The sequence below is a fragment of the Chiloscyllium plagiosum genome, unplaced genomic scaffold, assembly GCF_037043375.1.
Source record: "Chiloscyllium plagiosum isolate Xiang-an unplaced genomic scaffold, Cpla_swu_hap1 HiC_scaffold_9, whole genome shotgun sequence".
NCBI lineage: Eukaryota > Metazoa > Chordata > Chondrichthyes > Orectolobiformes > Hemiscylliidae > Chiloscyllium > Chiloscyllium plagiosum.
Genome location: NW_028270147.1, coordinates 24952965 through 24977312, shown reverse-complemented (window position 1 = coordinate 24977312; position 24348 = coordinate 24952965). Strand labels below are relative to the sequence as shown.

The following is a 24348-nucleotide window of genomic DNA, read 5'->3' as shown; positions in this document are numbered from 1 at the left end:
GTAAAAGAAAAAGGTTTAAATTGTAAAATGGGGGAAAGCATTGCCATGTCCCTTTTAAAAGGTGGTGTTCCTTTCCGTGTTTTGAGATTTAAAAATGAAATGTCTGTAGGTGAGCGACATTATCAAAAGCCAGTTAGCAGGCCCAAGCAGCATTTTTTTTAACCCAGACAACAGTTTAAATTCAGCCCATTAATTTGAAAAGGTATTTGGAGACTAAGGACCAATTGAATTTAAATCTGTTGGTTTTGACAACCTCAAACCAAAATCAGATTTAAACGAAGTAATATGTATAAAAAGATGTGGATATTTGAAAATTGGGAGGAGAGCCACCTGCCATCGGAGAAAGAAATATTGGACTCAAGAAATCTCTGCACTCGAAAAAAAGCACCACTTATCCATAAAAGGTACAAGGCACGTTTAGATAATATTCTAACACCAGAAACTGACTGAAGACGTTCAGAACAGAAGAATTATACAGAAAGCATCCCTGACAGCAGAATCAGCAGACAGGAAGAGAAGCATTCCAGAGGATCCATTCCTGTGAACTTGAGATTAAGTTTTAACTTATTGTTCTTATTAATTGGATCCCATATTATTGAAACAGCATACCAATAGAATTTAATTCACTAAGGGAGTAATTGTTCAGTTTTTTAGGAATTGTTAATTTGTTCACTGTTGGAGTTAGAATAAATAATTTGTTACTTGTTAACTGCAGAGCAAGTGAAAGAATTTCATTTCAGTTAACCACTCCTTTATAACCGTTTGTGGGGATAAGAGGTCGGTCATACCATTTGTCACACTATCAGATTAAGAGACAAATGTGTTCTTTTCTGCGTGTTTCAGTTTTAATTCTCAGGAAGGTGTTGACCTCCGCTTCGTAACACTAATGAACACCAACAGAATAATTCATTTGGAAAGTTACCTATATCCCCAGGTTCCAAACACAAATTAAGACTGACTCGTAATTGGCCGTACTTTTTGCCTAGTTACCCTTAAATGTACTTGTACAATAAATTAGGATTTTCCTTAATTTTACCTGCCATTGTTATTTCATGTCACCTTATCTTCACTCAGATTTTCTTTTTAAGTTTCCCCTTGCACATTCTATGATCCTGAGGCTTTTGTTGTTTTAAGCTTTCAGTATCTGCTATAAGCCTATCTAATTTTGGATGTATCTTGATATCCAGAGTTCACAGGATTTGTTGGTCCCACTATCTTTATTGAAAGATATTAGACTTGGATTCTCCCTATTTCTTCGAGTGTGTCCCGCTGCTCTGAGAGATTTACCTAATTAGATGTATCTGCTCCTAGTCCACTCTGGCCAAATTATAACTGACCATAAGATTTGGCCTTTTCCCAGTTTAAAAAACTTCTACCCATTAAAAACCTGTTGAAGTACTACAGAATTATTGGCAAGTGATATGATGCCCAGCATAAATTATTGTTCAGCAATTGACAAGATTTCTGAAGATTAATCTGATCAGTTAGAAGGGAGGAAATTAGGCCTCACTGAACCGTTGAAGGCATTCACAACAATGATAGTAAACATGCTCAGACAGTCAAAGTATTGCTGTGGTTCTGTTCGCCGAGCTGGAAGTTTTTGTTGCAAACGTTTCGTCCCCTGTCTAGGTGACATACTCAGTGCTTGGGAGCCTCCTGTGAAGCGCTTCTGTGGTGTTTCCTCCGGCATTTACAGTGGCCTGTCCCTGCCGCTTCCGGTTGTCAGTTTCAGCTGTCCGCTGTAGTGGCCGGTTACGAAACGACACAACCAGCTATCCCTAGTAGCCACACACGCAGACGACAGGCAACATGAATTTGACTGGGACAGCACTACCATTATAGGGCAAGCGAAACAAAGAACAGCCAGGGAATTCCTAGAAGCTTGGCACTCATCCACAAACTCCATCAACAAACACATAGACCTGGACCCAATATACCGGCCACTACAGCGGACAGCTGAAACTGACAACCGGAAGCGGCAGGGACAGGCCACTGTAAATGCCGGAGGAAACACCACAGAAGCGCTTCACAGGAGGCTCCCAAGCACTGAGGATGTCACCTAGACAGGGGACGAAACGTTTGCAACAAAAACTTCCAGCTCGGCGAACAGAACCACAGCAACAAGCACCCGAGCTACAAATCTTCTCTCAAACTTTGAAAGTCAAAGTATTATTGTATGGAATGGAAAGAGACAAAAAAATTAGTTGCTTCACACTGCTTTTATGCAACCAGATGAACATATTTTTAACAGTAGTGTTAAAAACACCACATGCTGAATTTTTTTTAAATTAATAATTATATTGAAATGCAATCAAAACAATTCAATATGGGTTCCCACTTAACTTTCTGTCAGGTCTTTCAAGTCCTACCTGACTATATTCCTCAAGATTAATGAAAATGTACAGCTCAGGTTTCCAAGCACGGTCAACCACGTTGTACTGCCACTCTTGTCAAGTAGTACTTTCCACCCAGGATATATTTCCCATCTTTTACTCATGCTCCAGATCAGAACATTAACTATCAGAAACGAGTCACAGACAGTGACCGTGACCCTTCAGACGATCTGCATCATGTGACACCAAGTCAGAGACTTGGAAATAAACAGCAGTTACACTGCTGATGTTGCAATTAATGTTCTCCTTTATTTCATAAACCTCTAAGATTATGAAGCTCTTTTCACAAATGAAAAAGTGCAAATAATGTTACACTCAAAGTGTACGGTAGGAGGGAGAAAGAGAGGAGGGAGGAGGGGAAGAACTGAAATATTTGAACATGTAAATGATGTTAGGTGACGTTAGCACGCATACAGCAAGTTCTCTATCAAGGCCACCCCCATTTAACATTTGTTTTACTTTTACATAAGTTAATGGGCCAAATATGTTGCGTGTCACAAGATTTATTTTAACACCATTACCCGTGCCATCCAACTAGTGGCTATACATTAAAAATAGCTCAACACAGTTAACAGCACTCACATCTGCTTTAAATAAGAGTACACTTGATATTCTAGGTTGTGCATACCTGGTTTTTCCCTTTCAACATCAAAATGTTGGTAACCTTGCCAAATGGTAAACCCAAAGCTATGACTTCAGTTTCCGTAACTTCACTAGACAGCTTCCTGATGTGGAGGACACGAGATGGTGCACCAATCATCTTATCGTCACCTTTAAATTTCTTGCTGTCACTGCCATTAGCTGCAGAACATAAATTCATAATTTGCTAAAATAAAAAAAGTGAAAAATCTATGACCACTGAAGAAGTTAATTTAGCTTTTCTACAAGTGATTTTGAAATGAGTAAGTAGAAACTACTAAAATGTAAACTAAATGGAATGAGACTACTTCACGGCAGCTAATTAGCTGCTTGTACTTGGATCAGATAATACACACAAAAAAAACCCATTTAGTTACCGATATCTCAGTACTGAACAAAATACTTCCGCAATTCCATGCGTGGGGGATGAGGATAACCCTTCCAAGCAGTAATTTTAGTTAATTAACATTTATATACCACTGATGAGAAAAAACAAAGATGTGTTTTTTCTCAAAAAATGTTTGTGCCATTTGTTGACGAGGCCTGCACCAGTTGATTTCCTGATGTTTTTGCTGCAATCTGTTGTGCTGACTCCTTCCATTATAATTGTCATTTTTATACTGGAACTATATACCACCATGTAGTCTGATCAAAGATTTCTTTTTCTAGAAAGCATGGTAAAATATTGATCAGACTACATGGTGGTGTATAATTCTATATAAAAATGACAATTATAAATGGAAGGAGTTAGCACAACAGATTGCAGCAAAAACATATCAGGAAATCAACTGGTGCAGGCCTAGGTCAACAAATGGCACAATATTTTTTTTTTAAAATTAACTTCTTTATTGAACAAATTTGTTTCAAAAGAAAGCCATGGTAATCAATATCCAACACTAACATGGTCACTTGCGTCCATGCATACCTGGACTTTCACAAGAGTAAATTTTAATTCAAAACAACAACAACATGGTTAACTTTCTCCCAGTCACTTTAAAGGTATGTATGCAGATTTGTTTTTAGTGTATGATGATCAGATTTTTGTATAGATGTTGGGATGACCACGAGAATTAATTTCGCTCATGGGTAGAGGAGAATCACGAAAAGGCTTTTAGCTGCGTAGCAACTTCAATTGTGAAAAATGTTATTCCCTCTGATCAGACTCCCAACAAGGGAACATAATCCTAATATCAGAGCTTGATTATTCAGAAGTTTCAGGAAGCATCTTTCACACAAAAATATGGAACTCCATCCTTCTACAAAATATCTGACCTAAGTGCATTTTGAAATTTTTAAATGGAGTACCAAAAATTGTTAGACGGGGTGTTGAAGGGGACAGAAGCAAAATGAACATTTGAAATTGATCTACAAATTAGCCATAATGTAACTTAAAAGGCAAATCCAGCTCAAATGGATGAACAGTCTTTTTCTGTTTTCTTCTCTCTTTTGGCAAAAAGAAAGTCAACACCAATGGTGCAATTTTCAGGCAAAGTAACACGAGACCAGGTGATATTTGTACTTAACATGGAGATGCAATTCAGAACCCACTGAAGTCTAGATCATGTTTTTTAAAGCAGGTGATTTTAATTTTCATTGCAAATCATCCTTGAAGATGGTGATGAATTGATTTCTTAAACCGCTGCAGTCGGCTTAGTTAAAAAGGAAAGTCAACATTGTCCCAGAGGACCTCTTTGGGTAGGCCCACAAAGCTGGTGGATACTAAGGGACAGCAATATATTTCAATGTCAGGATGACAACTAACCGGGAAGAAACTTGCAGATAGTGGAGGTCCCTATCCTTATAAATACTAACAGTGGTGGGTTTTAGAAAGTGCTGTCTCAGTAGCCTTGGTGAATTTCTGCAATGCATCTTGTAATAATATCAGCAATGCGACCATGCATCGGTGGTGGGGGAAAAAGTGAATGTTTGTGGAAGCGTTGCCAAAGCAGACTGCTTTATCTTGATGACACAAGCTCAAGTGTTGTTTGAACTCCACTCATCCAGTCAAGTGGAGAGTATTCCATCACATTCCTGACCCGTCCTGAGGATGGTTGACATACTTTAAAAGAATAAGGAGGAGAGTTGCTCACTGCAGGATTTCTAGCTTTTGTTCTGCTCTCATCAGCACAGTATTTATATGGCCAACCTAGTTGGGTTTCTGGTCAAAAAGGTAGGCCCCAGAATGTTGATTTGGGAGTTCAGTGATGGTAATGCCATTGAATGTTGAGGGATCATTAGATTTTCCCTGATTGAGGATGGTCAGCACCTGTCACTTCTGTGGGATGAATATTAGACCACAACATACTGCAGCAGAATTAAGCCATTTGGCCCAGTGGGTCTGCTCCACCATATGATCATGGCTGATGTTTCTCAACCCCATTCTCCTATCTCCTTCCGTAAACCTTGATCCCTTTACTAATCAAGATCCGATCTTGGTCTTAAATACACTCAGTGACTCAGCCTCAATAGCCTTCTGTATCAATAAGCTCCACAGACTAAAAAAGTATCAACCCATCCATCACTTTAAGTATCAAGAGTAGGTGGCAATGGCCAGGTTGAATTTGACTTGCTTTTAGGAGGACACCTACGTAATCTTCCACATTGCCGAGCAGATGCCAATATTTTTGTTGCATAATACAGCTGAGCAAGAGGCACAGCTAATTCTGTAACAGCTTACTTTGCAGCAGTTGGCACGCTTTCCAGTAATTTTCACTGAAACAGGGTCAATCCCTTAGTCTGATAGTAATGGTGGATTGAGGGATAAACCAACAGATTGAATTGCAGTACAATTCTAGTGCTAACAGTACCTCACACTTGCAGTCAAGTGGTTAGATTTGTTTGAAGTCTACCCCATTGAATATGATGCTAGTGCCACACAGTATGCTGGCAGTCATCCTCAAATTATGAAGATATGACTTCACCTCCCCAAGGGCTGTAAATGGGTGACTCTTACTTTCATGGACAGATGCATCTGCATTGGTGAGGATGAGGTCAAGGGTGGGTGGGTAGGCAGGTAGACATGGAGGCATGGCAGGCAATATAATAGGTACGTCCTTTAGGCTTCAATCAGCTCAGTCAGTGGCAATGCTGAACCAGTGACGAACAATGAAGCTCCCAGGGAGAGCAGTCTGCACATGGTGTCACCTTCAAATGGTACTCAGCACCATTGGGGGTGCTGGCATGTGATAATGAAGACAATGTTTGACCTGATAACTCTGGAACCCATGAAATGTATAAAGTTCAAAGGCCCAACTGCGATGCCAGCTGATGTTTTCTGGGAAATATTCTTAAGGTATAACTCCATGTCAGCAGTTATATCTGGCTACTGTGGGACAACTCAGACAGTGGAATTTTGATCCCAGATGTTAGGATTGAATTTCCAGTTGTTTCCAGCAAAGTTGGTGTCAGGTAACCCATCAGGTTTCATTCCAGGGACGGGAAGGGACAGAGACGGGAAGGGACAGGGACACATCCAGCCCATAGAGTCCATATCTCTAAAGAGCATCCCAACCAGACCTACCCTCTTACCCTATCCCTATAATTCTGTATTTCCCATGTCCAATCCAATACCCTATACATCCCTGAACACTATATATAGCCAAATTAGCATGTCCAATTTACTTAACCTGCACACCTTTGATTAGATTAGATTACTTATATTGTGGAAACAGGCCTTTCGGCCCAACAAGCCCACACCGACCCTCCGAAGAGCAACCCACCCAGACCAATTCTCCTACATCAAACACTACAGGCAATTGAGCATGGCCAATTCACCTAACCTGCACATTTTTGGACTGTGGGAGGAAACCCACGCAGACATGGGGAGAATGCGCCCGAGGTGGGAATTGAACCTGGGTCTCTGGCGCTGTGAGGCAGCAGTGTTAACCACTGTGCCACCCACTATTAGATTAGATTCCCCAGTGTGGAAACAGGCCCTTCGGCCCAACAAGTCCACACCGACCCTCCGAAGAGTAACCCACCCAGTCCCTCTGACTGATGAACCCGAGAGGAAAACCATGCAGACAAAAGGGAGAGAATCTGCAAACTCCATACCGACAGTTGCCGGAGGCTGAAATTAAATCCAGGTCCCTAGCACTGAGAAAGCAGTGCTAATCACTGTGCCATGCCACCAAAGAACAAACAATGGTTTTGTGCTCATCATTAGAATCTTTATTCCAGATTGATTGCAATTCAAATTCCACTATCTACTTTGGTGGAATTCAAACCTGGGTCTGGATTACTAATTCAGTGATAATCTAATACCTCATCCCCTCCCTGGGATATAGTTAAAGACTCAGCAATGTGGGAAGGAGAAAATTAGATCTAACTAGATTACAAAAATTTTTTTGCAGTAGTGTTTGTTTCAATCAAGTATTTTAAAGCTATTTTTCCAATCGAACTGTTCAGAGATATTATTAACAGACCTCTGGAGCAGGTGGGACTTGAACCCAAGCCTCGCAGTTCAGGGGTAGGGATTTTACTTCTGTAGTACGACAACAGAGGCCCCATTTTTAAAAAAACTTGTATTATATCATCCAACGTAGGCTATCAACTTGACAGATTCCCACACAATAGTCTTTATTTTGCACTGCAAAGCAACTAGCCAAACCTCAAGAACAGACCAATGCTGTAACCATTAATAACCAGAGAATCCTGTTCTGACAGTTGGCGCCTTCCAATAATCAAGATATAAATCAGAAGCAGCTTTCCATGCTCAGATAAACCCACTCAGGAAATTAAATGTTTTGAAAAGCCAAATGTAATAAGGCAGTCACAAAGTTTGTTACAACAAAATGGCTGGGAAGTTATGAGTAAATGCAGTTCAGGCACAAACCAGCCATAATCTGACTGAATGGAATACACCTGATAGTTGAGAGTTCGTTGAATCGTAAGTATATTTTCATTTTTTTTAAAAAAGTCACCTTGCAGCTTACAATGTTCTGCTGCATGCTGTTTTATTTCCTACACCCATTAAGTAGTGGGTAAAAATATGAAATTCAGGCATCCTCTTGGCCAACCAAATCACACCTGGACTTGCACACTGTTCCTGTCAATTCCACATTACATGAACCATTTTTGTCCATTTAATGCAATCTTGAGACTATTACATGGGATTATATATTACACTTGGACATCAGGGAAGGAGAAGTGTAGGCCTCTACATAGATGTCAGCTAGATTATAAAAATTACTTCAAAATCAATAGCAGATATTATTATGAATAAAATCTTAAGTTATTGTGTGGGCAGTCAGTCTCTAGAATGCTGCAGCAATCATGTGAGGTACTACACTGCAGCATTCTAGAGACAGACTGCCCACACAACGAATTTGGAATAATTCATCCTTTTCTATTGCACAAACATCACAAATTTGTTCATCCCTATGCACAATGCCAGCATAGCATAGATACAGAAATGATCGGAATTACCTCAAGACTTCATGGTTAAAAATAAGGAGCAAAAAAAAATTCCAAAGGCTTAATCCTAAATCCAACTGGTCTCTGCAGCTAATACACAAAATCTATTTCTTTTCCCAAATACCAATTGTCGAGACTGAACCGGTCACTACTGAATAGCAGTGGTTTACCAGGATTTTAACTGAACTAAAATATAAATAAAAACCAGTTCTTTTTACAGAGTATATTAAATTCTCAAATGTGAAGGCCTACTGCACTGGAGTATTTCAGAAGATTCTCAATGTGACTTGAAGATCTAGGAGATTGCCACAGGAGAAGATATTTACCTTTCCTACACCAAGTGTTGCTAACCTCAGATATGCTCTGGAGAACCAAGGTCAAAAAGGACAGTAATTCATAACTTTTGTTAAACATCATTAAGGGCTCAAAATGCAAGATGGCCCATCTCAGCAACTGAGCTAGCTTGTGAATGTTCTTCCTGGATTTTAATGTTCCAATAAAGATTACTCATACAATATCACTCCTCAAATTTATGTTGATTAGATACCAGTTTTTCTTCCTATTCTCATTTGTCAACTGTGCTGGCAATGCACAGACCAAAAAAGCATGGGGTTGGTAATTCTAATAGCACCAAAAATAAAATCACCTGTGAATAACCATCCTTCCATGTACAGAAGCAGATAATCATTCAGTACCGTGCATTTAACATACTTATCCAATAAGACAAGAGTTAAAGTAAACAACTTTTGCTCTAAAAAAATGGACTAGCTCACCTACCAGTAACAACCACACTGCTCATGGCAGAGTTTGAGCTGCTAAGAATGGTGCCAGAAAGTTCGTCAGATCCCCGCTGCAAAGAGAAAACACAAAATCCATCATTTCAATACAGTGATGCAGAACACTTTCGTGCACTGATGTTTGTTTTTCAAATGTTTGTTTGTTTCTGGAAATCACAATGATTAAAAGTGCTTTCTCATATTGCTGTCAAATATAATTAAGTAAAAGCTTTCATCAAAACTTTATAGAATGTTGCCAAAAAAACAAACCAAATACAATTGAGGGACAAAAATAAATTCAACTGTACCAGCTCTTTACATTATTCAAGAGTTATGATTCAACAAGTTCTGATTTACTTTCTTTTCCCAGCATAATTTTAATGAGCCTACCTGTCCCTTGCTCACAAATCACTAACTGTTCTCACTATATAAAAAAAAAGTTTTTGCTTACAGAAAAATTGCAATTTGTTACTAACTGGAAATACATGGCATGATTAAGTTTAAATAAAAAAAGTGTTACCAGCCACTTTAATCCATAAAAACGGCCCTCTGAACATGTTTGCTGATTTAATTGCAATATTTCCTCCAAGTTTATACAATTCTGGTGATTATATTTATTAAGTTTGTGCTTTCATCAGTATTAATAATCTAGCCTAGCAAATTAGACAAAAGTCACTTAATATTCAAACAGCTTTATCCTGGAATGACTTAAGCACACTTGTTAAAAAGATATGAAGCCAAGCTCAGATGAGTAAGTGATCCATAATACATAACTCAAGCCTTAATGCTACACAAATTGGTTAAATTTGTAGTTATTTTTCTTACATGGTAGTCACCTATTTAGATTTTGTGGGTTGTGTTTCGGAAAAGGTCACTTTCATCAATTTTGTCTCATTGGTGGATAAACCCCAATGCAGAAAACTCAAAATCCATCAACATCACAGTAATATGAATTATCATGTAGACCCATCATTTGCAACAGTTACATCCTTGGAAACCCTGACAAACAGCAAACATTTTTATAATTGGAGTCACTTGGATAAGTTGCAACCATCCGAAATTTGATAAGTATAGTACTCCAAAGATAAATCTCAAAAATAAAAAAATGTTTTACTGGAGAAAAAGTGTAATATCAAATTTCTCAAACTGACCTTGAGGTTTACAGCATTAACAATCAGTACAATGATACAGGCCCATGTGTAACCTGGTATCCACAACAGAAACATGTACTTTCCAGGCCAGGAAATACTGAATCAAAGTTATCTTCTGTTTTTCTTTTTTTAAAAAAGGATTTTTAAGAGTTATTCCTCAAGTTTTCTTCCATTACTTATTCTTAAAATCAACGCACATAAGCAATCACTGGACCCACGTTAGATAAAATGGTGCATAATGTTTTGAGTGGAGAAGTAAATTAGTGAATGGCAAAGACACAAACAGGATTTACTGTAATAAAATACTGTTGAGCTCTACGCATGATCTCTGCCATAACAGAGTCTAGAGATTTATAGCACGGAAACAGATGTTTTTGTCCAATTCGCCCATGCCATCCAGGTATCCTAATCTAGTTCCATTTGCCAGCACTTGGTCCATATCCCTCTAAACCCTTCCTATTCATAAACCCATCCATATGTCTTTTACATGTTTAATTGTACCAGCCTCCACCACTTCCTCTGGCAGCTCATTCCATGCTTGCACCATCCTTTGAATGAAAATGTTGCTCCCGAGATCCCTTTTATATTTTTCTCCTTATCCTAAACCTATACCCTCTAGCTCTGGATTCCCCCACTCCAGGAAAAATACTTGTCTATTTACCCTATTCATGCCCCTCTTGATTTTATAAACCTCTAAATTCCAGACCGAAAGTGTGTTTGGATAAAACCCTGAAGGGGTTTACATGAAGGTGAGAAAAATCCAGATTAATATGACCAAGAATTGAAGTCAGAAAGTCAAACCCTACATAGGAACAAATTACTGCAGATGCTGGAATCTGTACTGAAAAACAAATGCTGGAGATCACCATGGGTCAGACTGCATCCATGGAGAGCGCAAGCTAACATTTCAAGTCTATGATTCATCAGAGCTCTGATGAAAAGTCAAATTCAAAACATTAGCTTGCTCTCTATGGATGCTGTCTGACCCACAGTGATCTCCCGAATTTATTGTTTTCACTAAGTCAAACCCTACACAGGAGAGGACTTCTCTTCTTATGCAAGGTAACACTGTTGGTAAAAATACAAGAGTTATCAAAGCCATGTTTCAAAATCTTTAAGCATGAATAATTTTGTTTATTCTAGCTTTATATCTTTTGCGCAACTGGTTTAAATTTAAAATCCCAAACCTGCAGCATTGCATGTTTGTGCTTCAGTGAAAAACCGCATGTTAAACCTAACCTAAAAAACCCAGAATTCTAATCTGGGATCTGACTCATCTAGTAATAGGTCAACTGGGATATCACACTTCAGACTTTGAAAAAAAAAACTACAAAAAAGTACTTACATCCACTTTCCCAACTAGGTTTAAAAATCAACAAGTCAATATTTTGCTAAGTACTAATGCCAAAAACTTCTAGCCCACAAATCTTACGAACTTCCATCTTCCTAAATGCACTTACAAGTTCACTGATGACCCCACTATAGTTGATTTGAATCTCAGATGGCAACGAAAGACTACAGACGGGAGGTGGAAGACCTGGAAAAATGGTGCACTGAGGACAACCTAGCTCTCAATGCCAGCAAAACCAAGGAACTCACTAATGACGTTCGGTGGGATGTTACTCATGCTCCCCTACACATTAACAACACAGAAGTGGAATGAGTGGAGTGTGTCAAGCTCCTGGGAATGGTCATCCAACACAAGCGTTCTTGGACTCTTCACGTGGACGCACTGGTTACAAAGGCCCAACAATGTCTCTTCTTCCTCAGGCAGTTGACAGTGAATACCTTTGCCAACCTTTATAGGTATGCCAGAGAGCATTCTGTCTGGATATATCACTACCTGGTTTGATAGTGATATATCAGAGACAGTTAGAGAGTGGTGAACACAGCCTGGACAATCACAAAGGCCAACCTCCCATCCATGGAATCCATCTTCCAGGCCCGCTGTCAAGGAAAGGCTGCCAGCATTCTCAAAGGTCCATCCCACCCTGGCAATGCTTTTCTACAACTACCATCGGGAAGGTGGTACAGAACACTGAACACAAGCACCAGCCAGTTCGAAACAGTTTCCACTCTACTGTTATTAGAATACTAAGTAGACTCAAATTCTTAGCATGTGTCTGTACCTGTGTTTTTTGTTTTTGCCACTGTTTACCTATTATTTACTTAGCTATGCAATTTAACCATGTGATCTGCCTGTATTGCTCGCCAGACAAAACTTTTCACGTGCCTTGGCATACAGGACAATAAATTCAATTTCACCTGCTAGGTGAATGCAATATTGCCAGAACAAAAATTTTTTTAAAAAAGTTATAAAAACAAAAATAGGCACCTCAAGAATAAATTCTATTCATGAAAAAAAAATTTATAAACACTAATCCATCTCCTGAAGATTCAAGGCCAAATGCAGACTATAGGTGAAGTAGGAATGGATGACAAGGATACTAATCCAGTTTACAAGAAATGCACACAAAGTATGTAAAAGTTACTCTACGCTCAATACATTAGATCATAATATTTATATAGCACTTAAAATAATGAAATAAGTTAGCACAGAGCTCAAAAGATTGTTTTCAGATGTTTTGTCACCTTATTAGATAACATCAGTGAGTTTCTGTTGAATTACTGGTATGACTCTTCTCTCTATTTCTAGGTCTTTGTTTCTTTAGGTGGGTGATGTCATTTCCGTTTTCTTTCCCCCAAGAGAAGGTAGATAGGGTCTAAACCAATGTGTTTATTGGTGGAGCTCTGGTTAGAATGCCATGTCTCTAAGAATTCTCGTGCGTGTCTTTGTTTTGCCTGTCCTCGGATGGGTGTGTTGTCCTTCTTTGTGTACATGTAGTGAGTTGTCTTTTGGTGGTTAGTTGGTGTTCATGTATCCTGGTGGCAAGTTTCCTGGTAGTTTGCTCAATGTACTTTTTCTTAAAAACACAGCTCTTGCATGGCATTTTGTAAATGATGTTTGTTCTGCTGGTGTTATCTATTGGATCCTTTAGGTTCAGCTGTCATTCTTTCAGTGTGTTGGTAGGTTTGTGGGCTGCCATGATGCCAAGGGGTCTGAGTAGTCTGGAAGTCATTTCTGATGTCTTTGATGCAAGGAACGGGAGTCTGTTGTCATTGTGATGTCATCACAAAACGGAACAAATTACAAGAGACATACAAGACCATCAACAATATATCTTGACAGGCATAAAATTCACAAGAGGTGATGAACGACAACAGACTTCCATTCCTAGACGGGACAAGTGAACTTATAGTTAACCGACAGCTTCGGAAAAACACATGGACCAAATACTTAACTTCAGAAGCCATCATCTCACCACCCACAAACTGAGCTGCATCAAGACATTTAAAGGAGCTACATCACACTGCAGCACCCAAGAACTAAAATATCTATACAAAGTTTTCAAAAATAAAACCGGTACCCAATAAACAAATCTGCCAATTCCTCAAACAAACCTAAACAAGCAGACAATGCAACCAAAAGCCATAGCCACATTATCTTACATCAAAGACATATCAGAAATGACTTCCAGTCTACTCAGACCCCTTGGCATCATGATAGCCCACAAGCCTACCAACACACAAAGTGACTAAATGAACCTAAAGGATCCAATAGATACCACCAGCAAAACTATTTACACGATACCATTCAAGAATCGTAAAAAGAAAAACACTACATCGGAAACTTGTCATCAGGATACATGAACACCAACTAACCATCAAAAGTCACGATCCACTCTCACTAGTTTCCATACATACAGACAAAAGAAGGACGCCTTTTTGACTGGCACAACACATCCTAGGTCAGGCGAAACAAGGACACGTACAAGAATTCTTAGAGGCATGGCATTCTAACCAGAGTTCCATCAATAAACACATAGGATCTAAGCCAATGTGCTTGGAAAAAAAAACAGAACTGGAAATGACACCACCCACCTTAAGCAACCAAGACCTATCGAGAGGCGGGTCATACCACCAGCACTTCAGAGACTCTCTCTGATGTTACCTAGTATGGTGACAAAACATCTGAAACAAACCTTCAAGCTCAGCAAGATAACTTATCAACCTGAATTACAAATCTTGCCAAAAATTAATAATGAAACATTGCAAGGTGTTTAACAGAAACATTATGAAACAAAATAAAACTGAGCCACGCAAGGAGTTAAATGACCAGACAATTGGGAGAAAGGGTAGGTTTTAAAGATGTGACTCAACAGGAAGCAAATGAGTAGATAAGCAGCATCAGAATGGAAGTACGGCTGTTGGGCCTGGCAACAGATGGTGGGGACACTGATAATAGAGCAATTAAAACTAGGAACCCAAGGAGACCAAAACTAGAAGAGCACAGCTAACTCTTCTAAAACAAAAGTCTGCGACTTGATTGGAAATCTGCATTTAAAATGTTCCTATTTAGTCTAAAATGTTTCCAACTGCACTATGACTTTCATAACTGACACTTACTCCAATATATTCAACTAAAACAAGTTTGATGGGAAGATAAATGCTCTAAAAAAAAATCACAAGGATACATAATAAAATAAACTTTGACCATATTCATGAACATATGACGGGAGATGGTCTGTGTCAGCTAAAGGTTTGTGTCAATTCTCACCAATTAGACTACTGCCAAACTTTATATGTATCCATGACAGCCCCATGAATGGCCGACACTTCATTTTACGTTATGCCACTGTAAAGTAACAGTACCAAGAACAGACTTATCTTGTCAAACTGCAATTGAAAATGCAGTCTTGTGGTTTGGTATTGAGGAATAAACAGAAATCATAAAATCTATTTAAAACAGTTACTCAGCTTTAATTACAGATAGTGCTGCATCATAACTTTAACTATATAATTACTATGAAGTATTTTGCTTTGCAACTGGGTTGCAATTCAAAATATTGAAATTGGAAAACTGAAGCTGTTGGCATATCATTTGATGGGTCTACCAACAAGTTAATTCAAAAGGTTGTGCTGTACAATCTGAGGACAAATAAGCATGCATAGCTTGAACCAGGAAAAGGAAACAGGGAGTAAAGAAAAATTACTATTTTCATGAAGATAATACAGGAGCCAAAATGGAAATGCTGCAGAAACAAATTAACATTGTGACAAGTAGTAGTAAAATCCAAATAAAATGTGAATTGGTCAATTTAGGTGCCCACAAATGGAATACACATTTCAAAGTTTAAAAAGGTTTATTTGAAGATTCTGTCCTGAAAATGTCCAAAGATATACTATTCCATAATTTAACATTTAAACTAGGAGGGAAATTCAACTTTTAAAACTACAAAATAGTCTTAATAAAATACACCTTACAAATTGAGCATGAGAAACCCTCAGTGCTGGCTTTGCAATTTTCAGAAAATCAACATTCAAATGTAACATTAGGCAAATTAGATGCATACACAGGAAAGATTAATCAAGAGATCGATCAACTGCTTTGGGTGATAATACATATTATTGATGTCAAAGAGACGTACAGCATGGAAACAGACCTATCAATTCAACTTGCCCATGCCGACCAGATATTCCAACCTAATCTAGTCCCACATGACAGTACCTGGCCCATATCCCTCCTGATGTCTTTTAAATGGCACAATTGTACCAACCTCCACCACTTCCTCCGGCAGCTCATTCCATACACATACTACCCTCTGCATGAAAAGGTAGCTCCTCGGGTCTCTTTTATATCTTCCCCCTTCACCCTAAACCTATGCCTTCTAGTTTTGGACTCACCCACCCCTGGGAAAAGACTGTATTTATCCTATCCATGCCACTCATGATTTTATAAACTTCTATCTAAAATGATCAGAGTAACTAAAAATGTATTCACTTCAAACAAATATGTGATAACTGTTAGTGCCTATGTAAAACTATCTAGATACTTTAAGCTTTCAGCTAAAAACAATGTATTTATGTAGCTGTAAATATCCATGATTTGCACTCTTCTATAAAAATCGATCAGAGCTCTTGTATGGGCACTACCATTACATCAGAGCTAGGAGGCCTGGGTTCAAGTCTCACCTGTTCCAGAGGTGGGCAATTAACATCTGAACAAGTTGATTTAAATATGTAACTAGGTCCCTGCTACATTTATTCCCTTGCTGAATCATAAAAGTTCTTAAAAAGGAAAAGTAGAGGGGAAAACAGAAAAGTTTTAAAATGCAGAGTATATAATGGAATTTCATTAGTTATTGAACTTGTGAAACTATTTCAACCAGACTTCGATAAGCTGTAGCTAACACGTGGCCTGCAAGTCAAATTAAAATTTTCTTTTTCCAATGAATTACCCTAAAGCATGAAAACCAAGGCGAAAAAGATGTGTAATAAAAAAAGTATCAAGATGCAGTGCATTAATTTTTTTTTAGATAAATTCAATACTGACACTTTTAAACTGGCTGTCGTCACAGAAATATTGAAGTCTTACAGTATCAAATTAATTTCTAAAATTTATCAAGAACAGAAATGGTTTTATTTTCCTCTTGCACTTCACAGGCTGTTCACTTCCCATTCTGCCAATTTTCTAGTGTCTGAAGTTCTGGCAAATTTCTTATACAAATTTAACAGTACTAGCAAAGCTCAAGACTATGGTAAACATAGGTAAACAAAAAGTGATAAAATTATTTTGACAAACTTAGTAAGGTTTGAAGTACACAATGTCTCCAAAGTTAGATTTTAAACAGCAACTTTTGTAATTATTAGGATGGAATATGGGCCTCAAGCATTCAACACCTCTATCACATAGTTTGATAATAAAACATGAAAGCAGCATTGCACAACTTCTAGTTCTTAAATGTCTTTATTTTAGGCCAATTTTCTCTTCCATTCTTTCAGTTATATTGCCCATGATCAGTAACAAAAACTGGAGAAACTCAGGAGGTCTGGCAGCAACAGTGCAGATGTGAAACAGAGTTAAATGTTTCAAGTTCAATATGGCTTTTTCCAGGGGCGGCATGGTGGCTCAGTGGTTAGCATTGTTGCCTCACAGCACCAGGACTTGGATTCAATTCCAGCCTCGGACAACTGTGTGGAGTTTGCACTTTCTCCCAGTGTCTTGCGTGGGTTTCCTCCCACAATCCAAAGATGCACAGGTCAGGTGAATTGACTGTGCTAAATTGCTCATAGTATTAGGTGCATCAGTCACAGTAACCCACTCAGATCAACTTCCCTCTTTGGAGGGTCAGTGTAGACTTGTTGGACCAAATGGCCTGTTTCTACACTATAAGGAATCTAATCTAAACAAAATGCTGAAAAGAAATTCTGAAAGACACAGTCATGATACACTTGAAGCATGAATTCTGTTTGCCTCTCCACAGATGCTGATAGACTTGCTGAGCTTCTTCAAAATTGTTTTGTTTCAGATAACCAGCATCTACAACGTTTGCTTTTGCCTGCTGGTGCACATTACCTTGCTGAAGGATACAACTGCAAGGCTAAGGCTAAAATAGTTAGAATGCCACTTGATCATAGGAATTACTGAAAATGAGGCAATAAGTCCATTGCACCATGAAATTAAATGCCAAAAAAAAAAAGCATACTGGACATTGCCAGAATTCTTGCCTGATCCTTGACAAGTCAACAGAAGCACTCCAGTCAACATTGAAATTCAGGGGACAAGTAAGAGTTGTTAATTCTCAAGTTCAACATATCAATACAATCTATAGAGATGTACAACACAAACAGACCCTTCGGTCCAACACATGTACAGCAACCAGATAGCCCATATATAAACAATAAGCTCTTTGCAGTTTTACTATCACACCATACCAGTTCTATTAATAACTGCAAACAAACATTCAATTAAAAACAACATGTTTTTATTTTAAAATCCCAATTGGGAGTATAAATACAGATGATTTTGTAACAATACCATCACTGCACAGGTGAGCAGAATTCTACTACAGGATTAATAAACTGGTCCACATGCTTTCAATTTATTTGCAATGCATCACTCCAACAACCTTAATACCGCTTTAAGTCCATAAATCAAGAAAAAATTATTGAACAGATTACATTTGTAAATTCTAACAGAACGGTCACATTTCTGCAGTTGAACTACCTCAAAAATGGAAACAAAAACTTAAATACTGTACCACTATCATGGAGCACTAGATATCTGAAATAAAGAGCTCTGGAAAAAAAAGAAGAGTTTGTCAGAGTGGGAATACTCTGCAGCCTAAGTAAACAAGAATGTCTCTTGTCAGTCTAAACAGAAAAAAGGAAATCAAAAGTATAAAAACTGAAAAACATGCGAACTGGGAAAGAAAAAAAGATGACTGGGAGAAAGTGAGGACTGCAGATGCTGGAGATCAGAGTCAAAACTGTGATGGTGGGAAAGCACAGCAGTCCAGGCAGCAGAGAAGGTACCCTTTGCTACCTTCCCCCATTACCCTCTCTGACCTATCACCTCCATCCCCACCCCCATTCACCTATTGTACTCTAAGGTACTTTCTCCCCACTACCCTCTCATTTATCTCTCCACTCTGCAAGCACCCTGCCTCTATTCCTGATGAAGGGCTTTTGCCCAAAACGTTGATTTTCCTGCTCCTTGGATGCTGCCTGACCTGCTGTGCTTTTCCAGCACCACTCTAATCTAGACTCTGGTTTCCAGCATCTGCAGTCCTTGTTTTTACCTAGCATCAGAATCGACGTTTCAGGCAAAAGCGGGCATATCCTGGTGAAGGACTTACGCCCAAAATGTCAATTCTCCTGCTTTCTTGGGTGCTGCCTGACCGGCTGTACTTTTCCAGAACCATGCTCTTGAAGTCAAAGAGAGGACTAAACTTGCAAAATACCAATACAAATTACTAAGATTAGGAAAGTTGAAAAGTCATATGTAATTATACAAACGAAGATTTCTAATGACAAAATGCTGAATTTAAGAGGCATTTGGATGGGTATATGAATAGGAAGGGTTTGGAGGGATATGGGCCGTGCGCTGGCAGGTGGGACTAGATTGGGTTGGGATGACTAATACATATTAGAGATTAATAATCAGGATTAATAGTCTCATAGTACCACTGAGGTGTCAGATGAGCATCCTTCAACATCTCATCCAAAAGGGACCTCCACCACTGAACCAATGAGAAAGGTTAGACCACATTGTCTGCAACTCGTAATACATGAAGCATTTAAGCAAAGGATATTTGACTAAAAAGTGCTGTAAATGAGACAAAAAATTTTAAACTATATACATACACACACAAAACATCTTACACCAAAATTTAATTTTTCATTGTGAAAACTAGTAAAGAAAGTGAATTCATGTTTTACATATGTACTAAAGAGGTACTGAAGCTCTAAAAGTAGTCAAATAGACAGTATAACATGTTGAGTATTGCATATTAAATTCATCCATTTGGTAAATCACTAAAGCTAGCAACTTAATTTTGGTACAGTTTAATTCAAGTCTAGAACTGTCCACTCAGTGCACCGAATGTCCAAAGCCAACTGTGCAGACCACTGAAGTAAACAGGCAGCCTCTCCTGAATTCATTTGCACATAGGCATCTTCTTCCAGATCCCATAGTTTAGAAATATGGGAGAGGCAACCAATATACAATATTTCACAATGCAAGTAGCAGTTTTCAGCTGCAATTTGACCTACAAATGATGGACCGGCTAGCAAATGATGTAGCTGCCATCAAGAGAAAATTCATACAAAAACAGATTTTCGTAACTAACTTTATTCACTCAAGTGATGTGGTAACACTGGATAGGCCAACACTTATTGCCCACCTTAAAATGACCTTAAGATTTTGGCAAGTAACCTTCGTAAACTTGCTGCCTAACACAGTGCAGGTGCACCACAGTGCTGTTAACAAGCTATTGCCAGTATTTTGATCCAGAAAGTTAATATCACTTGTACATCTGCATGGTGTTGCTCATGATATTGCCGCCCTGGACTCATTATTCGAAGAGTGTTCATCTACTACCTGACTTGGTAGTCACAAAAGGTGGGGATATGCCAGGTCATGAAGTCACAGGAGGTTAGATCAGAGTGGTGCTGGAAAAGCACAGCAGGTCAGGCAGCACCCAAGGAGCAGGAAAATCGATGTTTCATCAGGAATAGAGGCAGGAAGCCTCCAGGGTGGAGGGATAAATTGGGGGGGGGGGGGGGGGGGGGAGGAAGCTGGGGAGAAGGTAGCAAAGAGTACAATAGATGAGTGGGGGCGAGTGTGGAGGTGATGGGGCAGAAAGGAGGGGGAAGCGGATAGGTGGGAAGGAAGGGAGATTGGCAGATAGGACAGGTCATGAGGACAGTGCTGAGCTGGAACTGAGGTAAGGTGGGTCCCCTCCCCGCACCTTACCTCCGTTCCAACCTTCCAGCTCAGCACTGTCCTCATCTCCCTTCCCACCTATCCGCTTCACCCTCCCCTCCATCCTCACCCCCATTCACCTATTGTACTCTTTGCTACCTTCTCCCCAGCCGCAACCCCCCCCCCCCCATTTCTCTCTCCACCCTCTAGGCTTCCTGCCTCTATTCCTGATTAGAGGTTTTTGCCTGAAACGTCGATTTTCCTGCTCCTAGGATGCTGCCTGATCTGCTGAGCTTTTCCACTACCACTCTGAGCTAAACTCTGGTTTCCAGCATCTGCAGTCCTCACTTTTACCAAGTCACAGAAGGTGTTTGAATACAACATCTCATGGCTCACCAGTTGAGTTGCTAGATCTGTTTGAAAGCTACCAGCACACTGGTGGTGCTACTCAACATGCTAGTTTATCTTTGAGGTGAAGGCAGGACTTTATCTCTACAAGAATGGTGTGGCAGTCATTCCTACCAATACATCTTCTACAGGTAAAATCAGTAAGGGTGACGTCAATAACTTTCTGCCATCACTGGTTCCCTCGATGCAAGCCACAGACCCAGTTCAGCAGCCAAGTTCTTAATGTATTTTTCCCACACCACATATGCCTCTTACCAGCATTCTTGGCTTTCAAGATGCCAATTCCAAACAAGCAAGCATAGAATCTGATAAAGACGGCAAAACGCTAAACTATTTAGAAGCTTGCTGACGACACCACTGTTGTAGGTCCGATCTCAAACAATGACGCGACAATAAAAAACAAGAGAGGCAGGAGGGTAAATTGTAATAAGGAAATAAAGAACCTTACAAATAGTTAGGAGAGTGGGCCTAAATGTGATAGATGGGTGTTTAACATGGATAAATGAGTGTCACATATTTTGGTCAGAAAAAATGGGAAGGCATCCTATTATCTAAACAGGGACACACTTCGGGGTGCTATGGTACAGAGGGATCTGGGTGTCCTAGCTTATGAGTCATAGAAAACTAGCATGCAGGTACAGCAGATAATAAAGAAAGCAAATGGAATTTTGGCTTTTAAAACTACAGGAATAGAATATAAAGATAAGGAAGTATTGTTGCAACAATACAAGGCATTAGCAAGACTACATCTGGAGTGCTGTGCACAACTTTGGTCCCCTTGAGGAAAGATGTAGTAGCATTGGTGACGGTTCAGAGGATGTTCACTAGATTGATCCTAAAGATGAGAAGTGTGCCATATGAAGAGAGATTGAACAGTTCAGGCCTATACTCAGAAATGTAGAAGATGGAGGGGAGATCAAATTGAGATATTCAAGATGATTAAAAAGTATGGATAAAATAGATGTGGAGCAGATGCTTCCTCTTGTGGGGCATTGTAGGACAAGAGGTAATAGTCTTAGGATAAGGGGTAGCAAATTTTTAAAAGAGAGTTGAGGAGAAACTATTTCTCCCAAAGGTTTGCAAATCTGAGGAATTCACTACCCCCTGATGTTGGAACACTCAGCAAATTTGAGTAGAAGACAGATCTTTAATTGGTAATGAGTTGAAGAGTTACAGGGAAAAAGGCAGGAAAATGGGGATGAGAAGCATATCAGCCATGACTGAATAGCGGAGCAGACTCCTCCTATATGAAGGTTCCAACCAGAAGAATGGACTCCCCTCCTCCTCCTCAAATGCTGCTTTTTCCAGCTCCACTCTCTCTACTTAGATTCACAATAGAAAGCATCCTATCTGGATGCATCACAACATTGCGGGCTTGAGAAGAGCAGTTGCCATACAAGGAACTAGAGAGTCATGAACACGGCCCAGTCCATCACACAAACCAGCCTTCCATCCATTGGCTCCATCTATACTTTCTACTGCCTCAGGAAAGTAACCAACATAAATCACAGACCCCTCCCACCCCAGTTAGACTCTCTTCCATGAGCAGAAGTTTGAATATACAAACAGATTCAAGAACAGCTTCTTCCCTACATACTTTCAAACTGACCTCAAATATTAAATGTTGATCTCTCCCTCTCCACTTTGTTGTGCTACCCTAATGCATTTTTGTATGGAATGATCTGCCTATACAGCAGGCAAAACACCACCTTTCACTGTATGTTGCTAAATGTGACAATAAATCAAGTCAATTATTTTGCAGTGGCTCATATAATAAAACTAATATCTTCCCATTTCCAGCAATTACTTTTCAAGTGCTGATAATAACAAAAATAAGATTTCTACACAAATGCATAGGCTCAAAATCATGAATAAATACTGGTCGGTAATAGTTGTTATTTTTGCATTACTCCAGGCTAAGTTGTTCATTTGTTTTCCAATGTAATTTCTTGAAGAAATAACAAGCAAATCTAATTTGAGAACAAGAATGGAGCACAAAGTATTGAATTTTTAAATACAGTACCAATTGCATAGGAGCAGAAGCCAATCGTACTTTAAATGGACAGAATTTTTGTTTTGCAACATTGGATTGATTTTAATACAAATAAATGTGCTACAAATGGTGAAGGAACAGAGACCAGGGATGCTTTTACTTTTTTTTGAGTTGGTATTGCATTTTGAGAAACAATTAAAATAACACAAGTAAAACTGGATTTATGAGAGAGTGAGGTCTCCGAAATGGCTAGAAAGAACTGTTTGTTCAGTCTATGGATTCTTCTGTAAATGAAGAACAGTAGAAGTCCTTTACAGGTCTGTGAGAGAGTTGTCCTGAGCTGGGGTAGGTCGAGCTGCAGGGAGTGTAGGTACCGGCGCATGGCTGCAAGCGTGGAGCGGAGGATTTATGAGAGAAGCAAACTTCAAAAGAACTAAATCTTCATAAAACACTAGTTAGGATATTGGATATTGTATCTAATTCTGGGCATCCTGAAAGATGCCCAGACTATTTTCTGGAACTGTAAGCAGGGGGCGGACTTTAGCTTTCCCAGTTTCCCTACATAGCTGGAGCGGTTTATCTTGGAGGACACAAAGTAGCATTCAAATTCAAAAGTGTTTTAGATAGAGTAAATAAGGAGAAAGACTGCAGCAAAAGGGTCACCTACCAGAGAAGAGATTCAAGATGGTGAAAGAACCAAAACCACAGAATTTTTTTAAAAACATAGCTGTGATCCAGAATCTAATGGCTGAAAGAGGGTCATAAATACAAATTTAGTACCAATATTAAAAAAGTAAAATTTGAGAGGTCAGGAGATTCACAATATCTCTTTCAAGCATAATGGAAAGTAATAGCCTTTCATACATGGTTTCATTTTATAGTTAAAAACAAAAGCACCAGAACAGTTCTGAGGAAGGGTCACTAGACCTGAAACAGTAACTTTGACTTCATAGATGCTGCCAGACGTAGTGAACGTTTTCCAGCACCTTTTGTTTAGAACACAGTGCTGGAGTTAGATTAAGACAACTAAAGGCATCAAGTTGGACTATTAAACTTGTAGATTGTGGCAATTCAGTTAAATTTGGCATGTTATTGCACAATTTCAACATTCACATTCCCTCCGTTCAAGTTCCAATTCTGGCTAGTCTTACCCATGAGTAAACTAATTTTTACAATAGGCAGGATTGTACCCTAACCATTAATAACTTTCCAATGCAAATAATCCAAATCTTAGCAGTTTGAACATACCTAAAATTCTCTCAAATATTATGACCTGTCAAATTAAGGGCCTTCAACTACAGAGCAA

At 39.1% G+C, this 24348-nt stretch overlaps 1 protein-coding gene across 2 annotated transcripts in view; it reads right to left on the bottom strand.

Moving 5' to 3' along the window:
• Nucleotides 1-24348, bottom strand: part of LOC122554209 (polypyrimidine tract-binding protein 2) — an 81380-nt gene that overhangs the window by 55925 nt on the left and 1107 nt on the right. For both annotated transcript variants that reach the window (XM_043698864.2, XM_043698865.2), the window contains exons 3-4: nucleotides 9225-9297; nucleotides 3022-3194 (exon numbers count right to left, since the gene is read on the bottom strand). In XM_043698864.2, the coding sequence (XP_043554799.1) occupies nucleotides 3022-3194; nucleotides 9225-9297 (246 nt within the window). The remainder of the gene's footprint in view (nucleotides 1-3021; nucleotides 3195-9224; nucleotides 9298-24348) is intronic.